A 13,085-nucleotide genomic window follows, 5' to 3' on the forward strand; every position below is an offset into this window, starting at 1 on the left:
ACTACCTTGCTGTGAGCAGCCCCGGGCAGGGGAGGGGGGGGGAGGGGGGAGGGGGGGAGTGGGGGGGAGTGGTGGCCTTTGCAGGGTGGAGGGAGGCCTGGGCCCCAAGTGATTCTGGGAAAAGGGCCCGCTCTGCTGGTGCGGAGCCCATCTCCAGGGAGCTAATAAAGGTGGTGTAAATAAAGATGTCATAAATAAAGGGTGGGACGTGGGCGGGGAGGGCGCACAGTTGCTAACTGCGCGCGCGCATCACGGGGCTGCCATAATGGTTTGGCTCCCGCTCAGGGCCCAGCGCCAGTACCCCACTCGCCTGGGTCGCTGCACCCCGGAGCCTCCGCGTGTCATGTCCCGGCTGCGCCTGTTGGCCCCACTGCTTCTCTTTATGTGGCAACCGTTGTGGCTGCTGGTCCAGGCAGCTCAGCCTCCGGAGTGGGCCCTGGACCCTGCCCAGCTGACTTCCGACCCCCTGGAGGCGGCTGAGCCCTGGTCTTCTCGCTCCTCTGATCCCCCGCCCGAATCGCCCCAGGCACTTACACGCCCAGCTGAGCCGGGGGGCTTTAATTACCCGGGGTCCTCTGCTCCAGCCCAGATGTTGGCCCCGCCTAAGGAGTTGACCGAGACTTTGGTTCCATTCCTGGACACGGATTCGTTTGGTGAGCTACCCCCAGGGCCAGATGAGGATCTGAATGACCAGCTAACCCAGCATCAAAGGCTCCCAGAGGTGGTTCCAGTGCCAGGTTGGGATCAGAATCAGACCATAGCTCCGCCTCCTCAACTCAAAAGTAAGACTAAAACTGTAGGTTTAGATCAGGCCGAAGATCACCAGTCATTTGAAATACTTGTTCCATCTCTGGATAGTCAGAGTTCAAAGCCAACAAAGTTTATTGTTTCACCCCTAAACCTGAAGAAAGATCTAGCTCAGCATCGAAGGCTTGCCAAAGTTGTTAGAACTCCAAACCAATTTGCAAATAAAGAGCACCTACAACAACAGCTGCAGGATGATTATTTAGATTCCAATATGGGTCTCCTGTATCCTGAGGAGAACCTACCTATGGGTTTCCCAGGGGGACCAGATCAACTTCCAAACTTCTCTGAGGAGGCTGAAATTTCTCCACCCTTGCAGAAGACCCCAAATCATCTAGAGTCCCCTGAGGAAGCTGAATCTTTTTTGCCCCAAGGGGAGGCTCAGGCTCAGCATCCAGAGCCCTCTGAAGAGACAGAAACATCTCTACTTGAGCAGGAGGCTCCATCTCAGCATCCAGAGTCCCTTAAGGATGGAAATTCAGCAAACCCACAAGAGGCCCCAGCTGAGCCTTCAAGTACCCCTGAAGAGGTCGAACCTTCTTCAGTCCAGCAGGAAGCCTCAGCTCATCCTACAGAGGCCCCCGAGGAAGTGGAACCTTCTCCAACCCCCCAGGAGGCCCCTGCTCAGCCTCCAGAGCCATCTAAGGACATCATATCTCAACTGTTAGCACATCATGAAGTAAATGTGCTATCTCCAAGTCAGAGTGAAGCTCAGAAGCCAAGCTTCCCCAATGTCACTGTTAAACCTCTGGATCTTACCATAACTCTAACTCAGCCTGCGGAGCACCCTGAGGAGGCTGGACCTACCCCAGTCCAGCAGGAGGCCCCTGCTCAGCGTGCAGAGCGCCTCGAGGAGGTTGAACCTACCCCAGTCCAGCAGGAGGCCCCTCCTCAGCCTGCAGAGCGCCTCGAGGAGGTTGAACCTACCCCAGTCCAGCAGGAGGCCCCAACTCTAGTTCCAGAGTTCCCTATCGAGTATTTAACTCAACTTGCAGTAAGTGATGAGGTGACATCTCTACCTCTAGGTCAGTATCCAGATTATTTAATGTTTCCCAGGGTTATAGGTAAGCCTTTAGATGTGGAATTTACCACAACTCCAGGGCCTGATAAAGGTGTTGAATCTTCTATAGCCCAGCAAGAGGCCCCACCTCAGCCTCTTGAACATACTGAGGAAGCAGAACTTTCTCTAACCCAGCAAGAGACCTCGGGTAAGCCTCCAGAGGAGGTTGAGCCTTCAAGTGAGCAGGAGACCCCAGGTCAGCCTTCCGAGCCTCCTGGGGTGATTGATCCTTCTCTAAGGCAGCAGGAGACCCCAGCTCAGCCTTCAGTGCCTCCTGAGGAAGGTAAGCCTTCTCTAAGCAAACAGGAACCCCCAGCTCAGCTTCCAGACCGTTTTGGAGAAGCTGAACTTTCTCCAACCCAGGAGGAGGCCTTAGCTCAGCTTGCAGAGCTCCTTAATGAGGCAGAATCTTCAACCCAGCAGGAGACTCCAGCTCAGTCTCCAGGGGAGATAGAATCTTCTGCAACCCTGCAAGAGCAACCAGCTCAGCCTCCAGAGCTGCCTTCCAGGGAGGTGGAACCTTCTCCAACCCAGCAGGAGCACCCAGCTCAACCTCTATGGCATCATAAGATGACAGTTTCACCTCCAGGTCACTACCATGATCAACATTTAAACCTGCCCAATGTCAGTGTGAAACCTCCAGATGTGCAGCTTACCATGACTGCAGAACCCACTACAGAGGTGGGACCTTCTGCAGTTCGGCACGAGACTATAGCTCAGCCCTCAGTGCCTCTTAATGTGGAACCTTTTGAAACCCAGCATGAAGCCCCAACTCTGCCTCCACAGTCCCCTGAGGTTGAATCTTTGCCAGTCCAACAGGAGACTCCAACGCAATCTCCAGAATCTACCACACAGGAGAAACTTCCAACACAGCAGGAGACCCCAGTTCAGTATCCAGAATATCCTGGAGAAGTTGAACCTTCTACAACCCAGCAGGAGGCCCTAGCTCAGCAATCACAGGCCCCTGAGGAGGGTGAATCATCCTCAACCCAGGAGGAGGCCCCGACTCAGCTTCCAGAGGCCCAGGAAGAGGGTGAACCTTCCCCTCTCCAGGAGGAGGGCCAGGGTCAGCACCCACAGGCCTCCGAGGGGAGTGAACCACCTACAACCCAGGAGGAGTCCCCAGCTCAGCATCCACAGACCCCTGAGGAGGTTGAATCTTCAACCCAGCAGGTGGCCCCAGCTCAGTTTCCAGTCCTCCAGGAGTCCCCAGCTATATCCCCTGAGCCCCCTAAGGAGGTGGAACCTTCTCCCACACCTCAGGAGCCCCCAGCTCAGCCTTCAGAGCCCGGTAATGAGGCAGAATCTTTTCCAACTCAGCAGGGAGCCCCAGTTGTATCCCCTGAGCCCCCTAAGGAGGTAGAACCTTCCACACAGCAGGAGGCCCCACCTCAGCCTTCAGACCCTCCTGAGAAGGTGGAACCATCTCCAGTCCAGCAGGAAACCCTATCTCTACCTCTCGAGCCACTTAAGGAGATAGAACCTTCTCTAACACAACAGGAGGTACAAGCTCAGCCTTCAGAGGCCCCTGAGAAGGTAGAACCATCTCCAATTCTGCAGCAGTCTCCAACTCAACCTCCGGAGCCCTCTAAGGAGGCAGAAACTCCTCCAGCCCAGCAGGAGGCCCCAGTTCAGCCTCCAGAGCCACCTGAGGAGGTTGTAGCACAACCTCCAGTCCATAATGAGGTGACAGTTCCACCTCTAGGACAAGAGCAAGCTCAGCATCCAAACTTGCCCAATGTTACTGTTCAGCCTGCTGACCTGGAGCTTACTGTAACTCCAGAACCTACTGTGGAGGCTGAGCAGTCTACAATCATGCAGCAGACTCTAGCTCCTCCAGAGGACACTGAGGTGACACCTCCACATCCAGAGCAGGTCCAGGCTCAGCATCCAAATTTGACTGAAGTCAGAGTTCAGCCTTTAGACCTGGAACTGACCATAACTCCAGAACCCACTACAGAGGTTGAAACTTCAACCACGCAAGAGATCCCAGGTCACCCTTCAGAGCCACCTAAGGAGGTTGTAGTTCAGCCTCCACTGTTTCAGGAGGTGACAGTTCCAACTCCAGGTCTGGATCAAGCTCGTCATCCATCGTCACCTAATGTAACAGTTCAGCCTTTGGACTTGGTGCTTACTGTAACTACAGAACCCACTACGGATGTTAAACATTCCTCAGCCCTGCAGCAAACTACCGCTCCTCCAAAGGACCTTGAGGTGACATTTCCACATTCAGAGCACATTCAGCATCCAACCTTAACTAAAGTCACAGTTAAACCTTTGGACCCAGGGCTTACCGTAACTCCAGAATCCACTACAGAGACTGAACCTTCTCTAACCATGCAAGAGACCCCAACCCAGCCTCCAGAGCCACCCAAGGAGGTTGTTCAGTATCCGTCCCAACAGGAAGTGACAGTTCCTACTCCAAGTAAGGATCAAGGTCAGCAACCAACATTGCCCAGTGTCACAGCTCATCGTGTGGACTTGGGGCTTACCATAACTCCAGAACCTACTACAGAGGCTGAACATTCTACACCCGTGAAGGAGACTACAGCTCCTCCTCCAAAGGACCTTGAGGTGACACTTGCACATCCAGAGCAGGTTCAGAGTCAGCATCCAAACCTGACTGAAGTCACAGTTCCACCTATGGACCTGGAACTTACTGTAACTGCAGGATCCAGTGTGGAGACTGAACCTTCTCCAACCATGCGAGACACCCCAACTCAGCCTCCAGAGCCACCTAAGGAGGTTGTAGTTCAATATCCATTCCAGCAGGAAGTGACAGTTCCAACTCCAAGTAAGGATCAAGGTCAGCATCCAGCATCACCCATCATCCCATTTCGTCATGTGGAGCTTACTATAACTCCAGAACCTATTACAGAGGCTGAACATTCGACAACCCTGAAGAAGACTACAACTCCTCCCCCAAAGGACCTTGAGGTGACACTTGCACATCCAAAACAGGTTCAGAGTCAACATCGAAACCTGACTGAAGTCACGGTTCCACCTATGGACCTAGAAATTCCTGTAAGTCAGCAACCAGAGTCATTTGAGACAGGTTTTCCTCCAACAACTGAACATCCTGTGGTGCATTTTGTAAAGTATACCTCAGAAAAGGCATACACAACTTTAACTTGGCAACCAGAACAGAATGCCACCACAGACCTCAAAATATGTGAGCGCTGTACCTGCAAAGAGGAGACACTGTCGTGTGTTGGTCTCAGCCCACAGCAGAGGCTCCGCAGAGTGCCCGTGCTGGAGCCCGACACCTACAACGGCACCTTCACCATCTTGTAAGAATCGCCTTTACTTGTTTGTTCTCTGCCTCCTGCTTGACATGGCAGTCTCTTCCTCAATGTCGTCCTGGGCCTTCCTCATCTCCCCAACCACGTTGACTGACTTTCTGTTTTTACCTTTTCTTTGTCAACTATCCCTTATCTTCATTTTCCTTTTTACTACTGTTCGCCCTTCTGCAATCTTTTACTTGTAATTGTCCTTATTCTTTTTCCTTATCCAATTTTTAGCCCCATTATTTCATTCCTTAACCTCTACTCTCCCATTTTTGCTCCATCCTCTATAATAGGATACAACAGAGTAGTGAAGAGTAGAGATTCTGGAACTAGATTGCCTGCGTTTGGGCCGAGGTCTGTCATCTATTAGCTTTGTGACTCAGTTTCCTTTTCTGTGAAATGGAAATTATGATAGTTACCATCTCATGGGATTATGGTGAGATCTAGATGAGGTAATACATATGAAGCACTTGGATCAGTGCCTGGCGAAATATGAGTGTTAGCTGTTATTATTTTGATTCCCCAGACCTCATCTTTGACGCCCGGCCTTCCACATACAGTACTCAGTTTGGGCCCAACCCAAGAGTAAGTACTATGGGCGCCACACTAGGATGAAATCGTCTTCAGAACATGAAATGACAGGTGGGAAGAAAGGAAATGGTCATAAAAAGGGAGGTGGCATGTAATTAAGTACTAAAAGAGGTACCATGGGTGTTGGAATTCAGCAGACTCTGTAATCAGCGGAGTATGGAGGTCAGGGAGAGCTGCATGGATAAGCTAACACTTTAGCTGAGACTTAAAGAGTGGCTCTGATGTGTTAAATAGAGAAAAAATGGGTATAAGTCTAGGCAAAGGCACGGCTGCAGGAATGATCAGGAATTAAGAATTAGGTTAAGCAGTTAAAGATCCAATTACGAGAAACCTTGACTATCAGCTAGAGAGGTTTGAACGTTAGATTCTGAGTTATAGAGAGCCATTGAAAGTTTTCAAGCATGAGATATACAGAACGCTGAAACAGGATTATTTTCAGTTCCCCATATAGGCCGATCTGGAGAGGAGAGCTTGATCCAGCGAGACCAGATAGAATGTTCTAACAAAACCTGGGAATAAAGTAACAAGGGGCCGACTCAGAGTGGCTGAAAAGAGTAGAAAGAAAAGCCTTGAGAGCACTGCAAAGGAGGAAGTGACAAGATAGACTAACTGATGACAGTCGCGGGTGGGGTGTGCACGGGAAAGAGAAAACTCAGATATTACTCTGAAACTTCTGTCCCAGATAAGGAGAATGATGGAAGTTGAGGCATCTTTTACCAGGGAACACAGAGCAACCAGAAGGCTTCAGGTTGACTGGAAATGTCCACCAGGCACATGGGCAGATGGGTATCTGTTTTGAATTTATTCCTGACTCCCCTGAAAAAAATGTGTATATAAACTGACCAGGTAAGCTGTTGCTGAGGGAAGAGGACAAAACTAAAGGTAAAGATTCAAAGTCATACGCAGAGTTAGCGGTTGAAACTGAACCTCAGGCATTTAATAGCTTCTCTTAAACATGTGTAATTCATGGATACATGAATTATCATGGATACTTTTTTTTGTTTTTAATGTCACAGGTATAGAGGATAAAACGTGAAAATCCCACCCCACCCTCCCTACCACTCATAAGATAACTCCTGTCACCTTTTTGGTGTGTGTCCTTCCTTCCCATCTCTTTCCTTTGCATTTTTTCCTAATTTCCTAATGAGGGGATACTTTTTAATTCCTTGCCCAGTGATTTGTTGCTTTTCCCTATACAATATGTCTAAGAAATCTTTCCATGTTAGTTATTCTAATTTCTAACTTCCCTTATCCTTCTAACACCTAGAGAGGTTTCAGTAGAGGGCTTCTTTACATTTGTTTGCTGATAATGGTAAATTTTTTACCATTTTTTTCGTTGAATTATTATTTTCTCATTGATTTGTGGAAGGAACCATTTTAGACACATAAGTGATTTGGGGGAAAAAAATACTTATCTCCAGAGTAATTAACAGGCGTTATCTACCCAAGGAATGGAACAAATAGGAAGTTCAGGTTCTAAGGAGCTGGCTTGTTTGTGCCAGTGGCCCCACGCTATCTCTTTATTAATTGCACCACCTGGGATGCTGATAGCCGCGGAAATTAGAAAGTTGGCATTTACTGCATTGGAATATTCCCCACAAGGTTGCCAGTGATTCTTTTATTTATTCTGTTCATTCCTTTCCTACCTATTCAAGGATCTGAACTGTGTTTCTTCACAGAAATTTCCAAGGAAACTCTATTTCTCACATTGATGAAAATGTATGGAAGGGATACCGTTGGGCTGAGAAACTGTGAGTATATTCTCTCCAAATACGAATACAAAAAAAAAAAAAAACAAAAAAAAAAACTAACTGCATTCTAAGGTCCTTCTTGGTCCAGAACTTTGAAGTCAGTAGCTCTGAGGAAAGGTGTTTCCCCTTCCATATCCCAACTCGACCTCTACCGATTGCAATTCTGTGTTAATTTTTTTTTTAACGTTTATTTATTTTTGAAACAGAGAGAGACAGAGCATGAACGGGGGAGGGTCAGAGAGAGGGAGACAGAGAATCTGAAACAGGCTCCAGGCTCTGAGCTGTCAGCACAGAGCCCGACGCAGGGCTCGAACTCACGGACCGCGAGATCATGACCTGAGCTGAAGTCGGCCGCTTAACCGACTGAGCCACCCAGGCGCCCCATCTGTGTTTATTTTAAAAATTAAATTTGGCAGGTTCCCTTTAAAATTAGAATCAATTTCAACTTATTTTCCATTATACAAGGAATACGTGATTATAGTCTCAATATATAAAAATGAAATAACAGGGGGACCTGGGGGGCTTATTCGGTTAAGTGTCCAACTTCGGCTCAGGTCATAATCTCAACGGTTCGTGGGTTCAAGCCCCACGTTGGGCTCTGTGTTGACAGCTCAGAGCCTGGAGCCTGCTTCGGATTCTGTCTCCCTCTCTCTCTGCCCCTCTCCTGCTCATTCATTCCCTCTCTCTCTCTGTCTCAAAAATAAATAAACATTAAAAAAAATTTTTTTGATGAAATAACAGATCTAGTGAACACCTGCCTTATGTTCTAATCCCCCCACTGCTGGGATAGCCACTACTCTGGATTTAGTATATATCCTTCCAGACCTTTTTCCATGCATTTGCCTACATACATATTTACAGCAAAATAGGTTTGTTGTGTGAGTTTCTTATCTTTTTTTTACATAAATTGTAACATCCTACAACTCGATTCTTTTGCTTCGTGGTATGTCTTAGACTTTTTTTCTTCCAGTACATAGAGGGTTACCCCATCCATGCAAGCTGCTGCATAATATTCCATAGTATGAGTGTATTACGATTTAGTAATTCCCCTCCTGATGGATGTTTAGGCTGTGTCCAGTTTTCTTATTACATGCATTGCTGCATGGACCACCTCATACATGCATCTTTGTGTACGTGGGTGGGTATTTCTGTAGAATAGATCCCTGGAAATGGAACTGTTGGGATGAAGACGATGTCGATATATACAATTTTAATTGCCCTCAAAAAAGGTGTGCCAATTTACACACCAATCCATACACCATGACAGCATTCATTTCCTCCTACCCTCCCACTCTTGGATATTCTCCATTTCTTGGCTGATCTGGTGGGTGAATAAAATGGGTCCCTTCTGAATTTGAATTTTTCTGATTACGTATACATTTAAATATCTCTGTATGTTTCCTGGGCATTTGTGTTTCTTGTCTGAATTTTCTGTCCTTTGCCAATTTTGTTGTTATCTTTTTTTTAAATTGATTTGTAGAAAAAGTCAGTGTAGACACAAGTAATTTTGGAAACAATATTATACTCAAAGTAACTGACTGGCATTTTTCATGACAGATTGTGTGTCATATCATTAGTTCAACTTGGGTAGATAAGTCATAAATGACTTCTGAATTAATAATAAAAGACATAACAGTCATAGTAATCTAAATGTAGGGATTATGATCCCCCTAAAGTAGATTCCCCCCTGCCCCTTAGTCTGATAACCTTACTGGTAAGGGACAAATGGTAGAACAAGGTAGTTGTTTTCTTATGAATTTTATGAATTTCTTAAATACTATATATAGTTTATATTTTCTCATGATAGTATCTAACTTGGAGATCTTATTTCCCAAACTTGTAAGAAAAATGAAAGTAATTTGGCACAAGGAACAAGAGAGAGTGGAGAGAGTGGGTAGGCTGAGGGACAGGGGTAGGAGAAAAACTTTGAATTGTGTATTATATACCTTTGGAATTCTGAGCCATGCAAATATATATTACCTATTAAAAAAAATAAACTGAAATTAAAAAAATATTTTTTGAAAAGCGTGTATTTGGTAGTTTATATACTAGAAGATGAATCTGGTAAGATTTGATGATTCTTAAAAAATTTTTAAATGTTTATTTATTTTTGAGAGAGAGAGAGAGAGAGAGAGAGAGAGTGAGCAGGGAAGGGGCAGAGAGAGAGGGAGACACAGAGTCCAAAGCAGGCTCTAGGCTCCGAGCTGTCAGCACAGAGCCTGATGTGGGGCTCGACCCCACAAACTGTGAAATGATGACTTGAGCCGAAGTCAGACACTTAAGCAACTGAGCCACCCAGGTGCCCCAAGATTTGATGATTTCTAATTCAGCTTGAGGGTTATGCCTTGTAAGACAGAAGTTTTTAACTATGGGTCAATAGTCCCCTGGGGCAGGATTTTTAACCTTTTTTTCTATATATCAAATTTAAAAAAAAATTTTTTTCAACATTTATTTATTGCTGAGAGACAGAGCATGAACAGGGGAGGGGCAGAAAGAGAGGGAGACACAGAATTGGAAGCAGGCTCCAGGCTCTGATCTGTCAGCAGAGAGCCCAATGTGGGGCTCGAACCCACGAACCGTGAGATCATGACCTGAGCTGAAGTTGGACACTTAACAGACTGAGCCACCCAGGCACCCTTCTATATATGTATTGATGATCTGCAGAAGCTTATGTTCTTGGGATAATGTTTTCAAATGTATAATAAGTTAAAATATATAGGAAAAGGAAATTATGTGGAAATAGAGTTTTCAAAAATTTTTTAAAAAGATTAGTGATATAGCAATAAATCTGCTTCTGTTAGAATATTAAATAACAAAATATAATGGTACGCCTACTAACTATTATAACTTCAAGGTACTGATGAGAATAAATGATATTTTGAGATATCCACGCCAAATATGTGATATGAAAATATCTGATTTCTGCTGGGGACCAAATTAACTACACTAATCTGTGGTTTGTTGCCTACATTCATAATGGAAGGAAATGCTAATTCTAGTTAGAGGTTTGTGAAAATAGAGATGTGATTCTATTTCCCATCCAAGTTTGGCACCCACAAATTCAGTCCATTCTATTCACGGACCTGAGCCCTAAAGGGATGGTCTGCAAATTGAAATCGCATGCACACCTTTGCACGTATTCAAGAAAGTGCAGTTTTCTAGGGAAAGGGTCCATTCCATAGCTTTTATGAAATTCTCAAAAGGTTCTTGTCTCAAAAGATTGAGTCACAAATTGGGGCGGAGGTGGAGAAAGACATTTGTTTTCCTGTGAAGTTGTACTTATTCTCATAAATGATGATAAATGAATGATTTGTTTTAATTAAAAGTAGTATATTTGCAAATTGATACCTGTCACTTTCTGAATTCATTCAACAAATATTTATGGAGCATCTCCTATGTCCCAGGAACTGTTTTACATGCCAGGGATATAAGCCCAAGAACAAAACTGACCAAATATCCCACTTGTCAAGGGGTTTACAAATATATAATATAAAAACAAATATGTAAATATAATAAATACATAGAATTTCAAGTATTGGTAAGAAATCAGTGGCCAGATCTCTCAAGTTTTCTAATTTATTCAACGACCGTTTCTGCTGCTCATAGACTGAGTTTTTTACTAATGATAATACTTTTCATTCATATAATCTTGAGTTGGTTCTTTTTATTAGATGTACTGTTTACCTCTGTCTGAGGATATATTAATGATGCCATTCTAAATTTTGTATACTGTTTAGTTTTGAGAGAGAGAGAGAGTGAGAGACAGAGTGCAAGTTGGGGAGGGGCAGAGAGAGAGGGAGACACAGAATCGGAAGCAGGCTCCAGGCTCTGAGCTTCAGCACAGAGCCCAGTGCAGGGCTTGAACCCATGGACTGCAACCTGAGCCGAAGTCGGATGCTTAACCGACTGAGCCACGCAGGTGCCCCATTAATGTTGGTATTCTCAAATCCTTTTGTGTTTTCTCTGTTAACTGTGTCATTGACTATAAGCTGTTATATTTGTTTTTTATTTTCTGTCCTGAATAGAATTGGCTTTCTCACTCCATTTGGTCATTCCTGAGTGCAATTTATCTTTGTAGTTGAGATTTGACTTGCTTCTGTTTTCTGGTCCTAAGGAAGAGGTGAAATGAACCACGGGGCTTGTTATTGGTGACAGGTCCCCCTGAGAGTTAAAGAAGAGGTGGGAGGTGACTTCTAATGGCTAGTCAGAGTGTATACCCTTCCTCCAGGGTTCTGGGACCCTGCCCCCTTCTAACACCAATGGCTCCTGCCTGGAAGAAAACACCCTTTGCTGCCAGATCCAAGGAGGAAGGATGTGGGGTTGATGTGCTGTCCTTGGTCCTACTGCAGTATCCCAGCTAATCACCCTGTAGGTGTCTCCAAGGCATTTCTGGTGGGGAGTGTTTGTAGAGCTACTCCCTTGGCTTTGAGCTAAGGTTGTGGATTTTCTAATTGTATCTTTTCTAATCATCCTTAGGGACTTTGGTGGAGTTTGGAGTTTGGTAGAGACTTGGCATGTTTCAATCTGCCAGCTTGAAATAGCACAACCTCTTAGGAAGACAATTTTGTACCCCTGTTAAATCCTGGAGAAACTTAGGCAAATGTGTACTAGGATATAAACAGAAAAATGTCCAAAGCAGCACTGTTTATAATAACTAAAAATTAGAAAAATCTAGTATCCACCAACAGTAGAATGAACAAATAGTGTTACACGGGTATTTACTCTATACTTATTAAACTGAGCATTTATGTTATGTGCATTTTATGCACATTTTTAGTTCTCACAGATATTTTTTAGATGGGGAAAAAAATTAGATGGCTTTACTTGTAGCACTGATATGGTTATAAATAGGGCTTCCACAATAAAATTTGGGAAAAGAGAGGAGGAAGTGGCAGTTCTGTCCATGTTTTTGCCACTCAGGGCTGGGTTCTAACAGAGATTTTGTGATCCAGAGAGTAGGCATTAAATGTACATTTTGGTGTGAAGAGTGGATAGGGGGGTGTGTGTGTGTGTGTGTGTGTGTGTGTGTGTGTGTGTGAGAGAGAGAGAGAGAGAGAGAGAGAGAGAGAGAGAGGGAGAGACAAAGGAGTATGTGAGAAGAAAAGATTTGAATCAAACAGCAGAGATCACCATCCCTACATTAAATAAGAATTAGTGTATTTGGTGGCACCATTACCCAGGTTTCTCTCACATCTAGCGGTCCTGTGTAGCAAATAGTTGTAGTTATTTTTGCATTTTGACCCAGAAATGACCTTTTCATTTTGCAGAATTCTCAGGGACAATTATCTGACCGAATTACATAAAGACACATTTGAAGGCCTGCTATCCCTCCAGTATTTGTAAGTTAATCAGTTCATCATTTATTATGAGTTTTTAGTTATATTATTTATTAAAAAATACAGGGTTCAAATTGGATAATTGCAACAATTTCTTCTAACAGTAGAATTCTATAATTCTCTATAGTGGAATTCTATAATTCTCTCTATTAAATTCTATAACTCTGTAAGTCTGTGGGGACCCAGCCCATCTCTAGCATTAAATACCTCCTATGCATTTTCAACTTTTTAATTTTATAGACAAGATATAGGAAAA

At 44.8% G+C, this 13,085-nt stretch overlaps 2 protein-coding genes across 7 annotated transcripts in view; both read left to right on the forward strand.

Moving 5' to 3' along the window:
- Nucleotides 1-239: 239 nt before the first annotated feature.
- On the forward strand, nt 240-4,199 carry LOC145715141 (uncharacterized). The gene is made up of 2 exons (XM_081794765.1): nt 240-4,078; nt 4,170-4,199. The coding sequence occupies exons 1-2, from the start codon at nt 266-268 to the stop codon at nt 4,197-4,199; spliced, it is 3,843 nt and encodes a 1,280-aa protein (XP_081650891.1). The 5' UTR covers nt 240-265.
- LOC145715144 (leucine-rich repeat-containing protein 37A2-like) overlaps nt 4,058-13,085 on the forward strand; it is a 45,143-nt gene continuing 36,115 nt past the window's right edge. For 4 of the 6 annotated variants that reach the window (XM_081794769.1, XM_081794771.1, XM_081794772.1 and 1 more), the window contains exons 1-3: nt 4,058-5,154; nt 7,422-7,493; nt 12,761-12,832. In XM_081794769.1, the coding sequence (XP_081650895.1) occupies nt 4,202-5,154; nt 7,422-7,493; nt 12,761-12,832 (1,097 nt within the window). In that variant the 5' untranslated portion in view covers nt 4,058-4,201. The remainder of the gene's footprint in view (nt 5,155-7,421; nt 7,494-12,760; nt 12,833-13,085) is intronic. The other 2 variants (XM_081794770.1, XM_081794773.1) reach the window with 1 other exon arrangement.

This window comes from Panthera onca (assembly GCF_046562875.1).
Source record: "Panthera onca isolate mPanOnc1 chromosome E1 unlocalized genomic scaffold, mPanOnc1 haplotype 2 h2.Chr16_ul_3, whole genome shotgun sequence".
NCBI lineage: Eukaryota > Metazoa > Chordata > Mammalia > Carnivora > Felidae > Panthera > Panthera onca.

Excerpts from the sequence above, each read along its gene's own strand:
- LOC145715141 (XM_081794765.1), top strand. The coding sequence starts at position 266 with ATGGTTTGGCTCCCGCTCAGGGCCCAGCGCCAGTACCCCACTCGCCTG. Across the intron at positions 4,079-4,169 it reads CTCCTCCAAAGGACCTTGAG|AATCCACTACAGAGACTGAA; the intron begins GTGACATTTCCA and ends CCGTAACTCCAG.